Genomic DNA, 7,994 nt, shown 5'->3' with positions numbered 1-7,994 from the left:
GAGCCTAAAGTAGACATAAATCTAGGTTCCATTAAAAAACGGTAAATGTCTGGCAACAATTTTCCAGTATTTTTACCGTTTTAAAAATGGATATATTGACGTAAAAGAGTGATATTACACTCACCAACCCGTAAAAATATAATTATAAAGTATGGTAAAATTACGGTCGCCTGTATTTTAAGAATTTCCGATTAAAATTACTGATTTTTTTAACTGTGTATTTCTGTGAGTGACACCTCTTCTTCTCCGCCTCCTCCTCCTCCTTCTTCTTCTTCTTCTTCTTCTTCTTCTTCTTCTTCTTCTTCTTCTTCTTCTTCTTCTTCTTCTTGTATTAACGTGTTTTTTTTTTTTTCATTTGCTTTGGGGTTGACCCTGGTCTCGATCGGCTGCCCTGCCTGACATCACTTAGACCCCGGTAGCGTATGTTCGTTAGTTTCTTTGGCCGATGTGGTAACGTTCCTGACTGGTGAACGCCAGACTGGGGTTCGAGTCCGGCTCAAACTCGGTAGTGCCGTTGGTCGATGCAACCTCACCAACCTTGTGAGCTAAGGGATAAGGGGGTTTGGGTGAGCGTATATGTCTATCTGCTGAGTCATCTGCAGCCATTGTCTGGCCCTCCCTGGTACTAGCTTGATGGAGTGGAGCTAAAGTATTTTTTCTTTGGAATTGAGAATTAATGTGTATTTATAATTAATTATCTCATCTCTGATAAGAGTTTTATAATTCTCTCTCTCTCTCTCTCTCTCTCTCTCTCTCTCTCTCTCTCTCTCTCTGGGTATTTATAGGTAACTAGTGTCTACGACCTGTTAAAAATTATTGCTAAATGTTTATATATATCTGCGCACACATGCGTACGCAAACCCCTCTCACCAGGGTAGGACTACTCCCTCTCCGGAAAGAAAGAAATATATATATATATATATATATATATATATATATATATATATATATATATATATATATATATAAACCCAGACACTTGCTCTCTATTATGTAGGGGAGGTTACCCCTGATAAAAGTTATATTCTCTCTCTCTCTCTCTCTCTCTCTCTCTCTCTCTCTCTCTCTCTCTCTCTCTCTCTCTCTCTCTCTCTCAGTTTTGTTTTCCCTCGATATGTTCATCATCTTCAATATAATTACATATCAGACACTGCCACTGGCATTCAATTTTTAAGAATCGACAGTTGATTGATTCGTAAGGCATTGTAGTCATACAATTCATACAATAGCTCGGATGTATTATGATGTTTCAAATAATGATTTGATGATGAATAGCTCTTAAATAGGAACCTCTAAGGACTTCTAATTATGGCGTTGTTTTACAACAATTATCTTATGAATTAAAAGATTTCGATGGTAATTAATTGCCTCATTAAGATGACCTTTGAGCTTGAAGGTTTTAAAGGCCGCTCATGAATGGCGGAGGTACGGGTCAGTGACATTGCCCTATCAAGCAGGAAAATGCCCTGGAGACTGGCCAATATATACATATGATCAGCGACCAAGCATCCTGTCTATCCAAGCTAGGACCAAGGAGTGACAGGCAATGGCTGATGATAGCTACTTTCCCCATTGGAGCCCTTGGGCTTGTAGCATCCTGTTTTTCCAACTGGGGTTGCAGCTTGGCTGATAATAATTATAATAATAATAATAATAATAATAATAATAAACTAAGCATTTATCTTGTAGTATACAGTACTCATTTGATTGAGTTCCTGTTTATTTTCGATATTATTCTAAACCCACAAAATCTCTCTCTCTCTCTCTCTCTCTCTCTCTCTCTCTCTCTCTCTCTCTCTCTCATGGTCCTTTTAAGTAAGGCTACAATTAGTTCTAGTACATGGCTCTCTCTCTCTCTCTCTCTCTCTCTCTCTCTCTCTCTCTCTCTCTCTCTCTCTCTCTCTCTCTCTCTCTCGATACTCACCATCTATACAAATAATCAGCGCCTAAGCCACTCTCACCCAAGCTAGGACCAAGAAGGGCCAGGCAATGGCTGCTAATGACTCAGCAGATACGCCTAAAGGCTTCCCCAAACCCCCTATCCCTAGCTCACAAGGACAGTTAGGTTGCAGACTCAATTAGAAAGAACCAAGCTTAAGCGGGTCTGGAACCCCTATCCGATAGCTTGCGAGGCATATTTCCTGGTCCCTCTTATTGGCTTTTTTCCCTCAGAGGGAAAGGAGGTTGAAATTGCTCTTGGAAATTGGTAATCGTAAAGTTTTGAAGCAAAACGCTCGACCGCCATTTCTTGCTTTTCCTTAGAAGGGTCTTACATTGAGTTGTATTGCTCGCTCGTAAGGGATTTAAATGATTCCATTAATTCACTGTTGCATTCCTGATTCGGGATTGCTTTTCTGTTCGTTGAAGAGTCTAGTTAGAACATCTGAATTGCCTGATTAATATTCAGTCATATTTTGTTTTTCAGATGTAAGAGAATTAGAAAGTATTTTTTGTAGTGATTTGTTAAGTATCTTTTATGGATATTATATATATATATATATATATATATATATATATATATATATACATACATATACTGTATATATATATATATATATATACACATATACTGTATATATATATATATATATATATATATATATATATATATATATATATATATATATATATATGTATGTGTATATATAAATATATATATATATATATATGTGTGTGGATATATATATATATATATATATATATATATATATATATATGTGTGTGTGTGTGTGTGTGTGTGTAGCCATTTCTAGTCCACAGCAGGAGAAGGGCCTCAGACATGTCTTTATTCATGTCTGGGTTTTGGCCGGTTTCCATCACCACTCTGGCCAGAGCGTATTAGTGATGGTGGGTGTTTTTCGTCGAATCGCTCACAGCAAAACAACCTAGTATGTCTGGCCCACGATTGTACGGCTTTGCTGATCATGGCGATACACAAACCCTTTAACCACGTTAAGGGATATAAAATCTAAACATATGTATTTGCGTTCATAATCTCTCTCTCTCTCTCTCTCTCTCTCTCTCTCTCTCTCTCTCTCTCTCTCTCTGTGTCTGTCATCAGATATTATGAAGACATAGTTGACAGTAACATTGTCCTTTTTAAACCGGTACGGATTTCAAAGGGACGAAGTCATCAAAACAACTTTCTCAATGCAAGAAATTTAATATACTTTGATTACATTTAATCTCAGGACTTCAAAGATTTGGTGTATTTATTTTTAAAGATTCGCTCTAGGAGTTTGCAGTTACTATCTGCATTCTCGTGTCGTGTGGTAGTTATGAAATGTTAATGTGTACAGTATGTCATGTTGGGTGAGTTATGTACGTTGGTTATTTTTATTTATTAGAGGCTTGTATTCGTGTACACACACACACACACACACACACACATATATATATATATATATATATATATATATATATATATATATATATGTATGTATATATATGTATATATATATAAAATGAAAAGGAGGACGAATAGTCTGGACAACATCTTTCAATTTATTGGTGCCGACGTTTCAGGACTCATCCCATTATCAAGGCTAAAATGGACATATAAAACATTATAAGCAAAACTCAGTAAAAATATATAAAATACAAAAAAAGACAGTCAAAATTAAAATTTAAATTATAAACACAGTTACAAGTAAAATATGGAGATAAAAATATTAACTAAGAGAAAAGTATCTTAAAATTAAATTTACAAAATTCAAAATTGTCTAAGGAGACCAACCTGTCTGGAACAGACTAGAGTACTGAGTGACTATCTGAAGGACAGTACTCTGGAAGAAAATTCTAAATTTGCCAGCTTAAGCGATGTGGAGGGGGACAGAGGATAATTGGCTGTTTAGTTTAGGAGCCTTTTCTGTAATCATTAACGATTCCAATACTAGTAGAGAGGAGTTATTTGGCGCTTGAGCTATGATTTCAAAGTTTTTATAAGCAATGTTGGTCTTGCATTTACTTGCATGTTCTCTGATGGTTGAGAATTCTTTGGTTTTGAGCGCACATCCAGTTCTATGACTCACTCCCCGATGCGCATCTATGCGAACTTTCAGCAATCTTTTTGTGGAACCCACATAATTTCCGAGATTACATCTCGGACAAGTAAACATATAGACCACTGAAGAACGCATTAGATCGGGGAGAGAATCCTTAATTCTAAACATAGATCCCACTGTCAGGGGATTCTTAAAAATAAGTTTAAAATCCAGACTCGGAAAATTGTTTAAAATGACCTTTTTAATTTGTTTCCCATATTTTCCGTTCTTAATAAAAGGCAGAGGCATAAAAAATCATTTTTGGTACTGTAGGAACTTGAAGTTTAGGTTGGTAATGCTTAGTCAGAAATTTGTTAACTAATCTATAAAATATTTTAGTTGGAAAACAGTTATCCTTGAAATGCTGCTTCAAAAAGACTATTTCATTATGAAAGGATGTCCAGTCAGACGAAAGGTTTTTATAGGTTGTACATGAAGGATCTAATTTAATGATGTTACTGTTCTTGAAATATTTTATTTTGATTGTTTATCTTCTCTTGCAATTTATCCTCTCTTGTTTCCTTTCCTCACTGGGCTATTATTTTCCCTGTTGGAGCCCTTGGACTTACAGTATCTTGCTTTTCCAACTAGGAAAAAGCTTGTATCAATACTAGATGTATATATACAACAACAACAACAACTGTAGCCGTTTCTAGTCCACTGCAGGACAAAGGCCTCAAATATTTCCTTATTCGTATATGGGAGTTTGGCCATTTCATCAACACTCTGGCCATTCACCACTCTCATATAAACCCCGCTCAGAAAGGGTTATATATATATGTATATATATATATATATATATATATATATATATATATATATATATATATATATATATTGCGTGGCAATTTGAAAAAAAATTTCTTTTACATATTTTGAGGGAAAAAATTATCTGGAGATATGAGTGAGAAAATGTTGTGACTATATTATTATTATTATTATTATTATTATTATTATTATTATTATTATTGTTATTATTATTACTATCCAAGCTACAACCCTAATTGGAAAAGCAAGATGCTATAAGCCCAGGGGCTTCAACAGGGAAAAATAGCTCGGTGAGGAAAGGAAATAAGGAAATAAATAATTGAAGAGAACAAATTAACAATAAATCATTCTAAAATAAGTAACAACGTCAAAACAGACATGTCATATACAAACTATTAACAACATCAAAAACAAATATGTCATAAATAAACTATAAAAAGACTCATGTCCGCCTGGTCAACAAAAAAGCATTTGCTTCAACTTTGAACTTTTGAAGTTCTACTGATTCAACAACCCGATTAGTTACTTCAAATGACTATTACACATTGTAGCCCCTCATATATTTAAGGATGAGAGAGAGAGAGAGAGAGAGAGAGAGAGAGAGAGGAGAGAGAGAGAGAGAGAGAGAGAGAGAGAGAGAGAGAGAGAGAGAGAGAGAGAGAGATTACAGCCTTGCGAGACCTATTAGATCACCCACCAAAGTTGGATTTGCCTTAATTCAACCGAAGAGCGTAAAAACATGAGACCTTTTTTTCCAGCTTCGACCGAACATTAAAGCTTAATTGACGTTGTTTTTGGAACTATGATGAGCAGTAGAAGTTGGGATGAGTTGCTATCTACTCTAATGATGTACTAATTATATACAGAAGAATGTTGGGAGTTATGTAAAAAGCTGGAAATTATTGAAGCTTGGAAGGTCAAGGTCAAAGATAAAGGTCACGTTCAAGTAAAATATCAAAACACGTAATCAGCCTAAGTTTGGACACTGTTGTCACAGACTTCAAACCTAGTTCATATTTGAGTGTATGAAAATCCACGCCAATTAATACATGTTAAGGTCAAAGGTCAAGGTCGAGCAAATGGTTGAGAAATAAGTTGCCGTGCCGGAGGTCTGCGCTCTATTGAGTGCCCTTCTAGTTGAAAAGTTGTTTTTTCTAACTTGTGAAGTTTTGCTACCCAAGATATCTTATACTTTTTCATTGGTTTAAGATCAACTTTATTTCCTTTCCTCATTGGGTGGCTTTCCCTGTTTGGAGTCTCTCTCTCTCTCTCTCTCGCTCTCTCTCATACACATACAAAGAGCAATTTTCTCTCTCATACACAGATTAATTATCTCTCTCTCTCTCTCTCTCTCTCTCTCTCTCTCTCTCTCTCTCTCACACACACACACACACAAAACATTCTCGGTCTCACACATGCATAGAGGAATTCTCTCTCTCTCTCTCTCTCCTCTCTCTCTCTCTCTCTCTCTCTCTCTCTCTCTCTCTCACAAAGCTATTTTCAGTCTCACACACATACATGGAATATTTATCTCTCTCTTATACACGGCCATTCTCTCTCTCTCTCTCTCTCTCTCTCTCTCTCTCTCTCTCTCTCTCTCTCTCTCTCTCTCTCTCTCTCTCGTCTTTCACACAAGCATAGAGTAATGATCTCCCATACACAGAATAAATCTCTCTCTCTCTCTCTCTCTCACACACACACACACATACACACACATACACACACACACACACACACACACACACAAAGCTATTCTCAGTCTCACACACATATATAGAATATTTATCTCTCTTATACACGGCAATTCTCTCTCTCTCTCTCTCTCTCTCTCTCTCTCTCTCTCTCTCTCTCTCTCTCTCTCTCTCTCTCTCCTCACACAAACATAGAGTAATGATCTCTCATACACAGAGTAAATCTCTCTCTCTCTCTCTCTCTCTCTCTCCTCCTTCTCTCTCTCTCTCTCTCTCTCTCTCTCTCACATACACATACACAAACAGTAACTCTCCTCTTGCGGCGTAAAAGTAACATGTTTACAGAAGATGGATTGCCCAAAGGAATGTTGTTTGACTTCAATTACACCCAAATTACCGCTAGATATAAAACGGCCCAGTTGTTTACCTTTCATTCATTGTTTTCTCTCGACGGTTATTGCTCATTTCGTTGGTGTTTGTTCGGAGAGATTTCTGAAATATGGTTTGATAAAAGCATCCGAAATAGTCTCTTTGTTTTGTCTTGTTTTGTAGGGGATTTTTTTTTTTAAGTGTATTTCATCAGCAGCCGTTACCTGGCCCTCCCTGGTCCTTGCTTGATGTAAAGAGGACGGGGGTGTTGATCATATGTATATATGGCCAGTCTCTAGGGCATTGTCACTGTGCCTGGCCTCTACCATTCACGAGCGACCTTTAAACCTTTCAAGCTTTTGCAACAAATTGTCAAGTCCCTTGGGCATTGTCCTGGTCCCTTGCCTCTGCCATTCACGAGTGATCTTTAAACCTTTCAACCTTTTGCAACAAATTATTATATTGTTATCAAAATGCCATAAAAGGAATAGTCATGCAACTCTTATATTTTACTGTCATGTGGTTTTGGACAGTGATCATATGTATATATGGTCAGTCTCTAAGGCATTGTCACTGTCCCTTACCTCTGCCATTCACGAGAGACCTTTAAACCTTTACAACCTTTTGCAACAAATTATTTTTGTCTTCAGAAAGCCCTAAACTAATTGCCATTTGGTTGTTATGTTTTACTGTCATGTGTTCTTCATCGGTGATCATAGGTAGATATATTCGGTCTCTAGAACATTGTCCTGCTAGGACATGGTCACAGTCCCTTGCCTCTGCCATTCATGAGCGACTTTCAAACCTTTTCAACCTTTTGCAACGAATTGTTATATTGTTTTCAGAATGACATAAAAGGAATAATCACGCAACTCTTATATTTCACTGTCATGTAACGATTGATAAAAAGCATTGAAGAGAGGGCCTTTACCTTTATGAATTTTACCCGACTTATTCTCTCTGACTTTACATCTGGGCTAACTGTTCTTGACGGAGGGTAGCCAGGTTGGCCTTTTTCAGACCAAACCCCTCATTTGTGGCCTTTTTTTCCGTGCTAAATATCTCAATTTGTCCTTTTTAAAATTGATTGAACATAAATGCTATATTTTTGTTCTTTTTTTTC

The 7,994-nt window shown here is 36.6% G+C and overlaps 1 protein-coding gene across 1 annotated transcript in view; it reads right to left on the bottom strand.

Moving 5' to 3' along the window:
- Positions 1-209: 209 nt before the first annotated feature.
- LOC137633008 (uncharacterized) overlaps positions 210-7,994 on the bottom strand; it is a 31,254-nt gene continuing 23,469 nt past the window's right edge. The window contains exons 4-5 of the mRNA XM_068365176.1: positions 465-658; positions 210-325 (exon numbers count right to left, since the gene is read on the bottom strand). Coding sequence (XP_068221277.1) covers positions 210-325; positions 465-658 — 310 coding nt within the window. The remainder of the gene's footprint in view (positions 326-464; positions 659-7,994) is intronic.

This window comes from Palaemon carinicauda, chromosome 42 (genome assembly GCF_036898095.1).
Source record: "Palaemon carinicauda isolate YSFRI2023 chromosome 42, ASM3689809v2, whole genome shotgun sequence".
Taxonomy (NCBI): Eukaryota; Metazoa; Arthropoda; class Malacostraca; order Decapoda; family Palaemonidae; genus Palaemon; species Palaemon carinicauda.
This window is presented reverse-complemented; position numbering and strand designations above follow the sequence as displayed.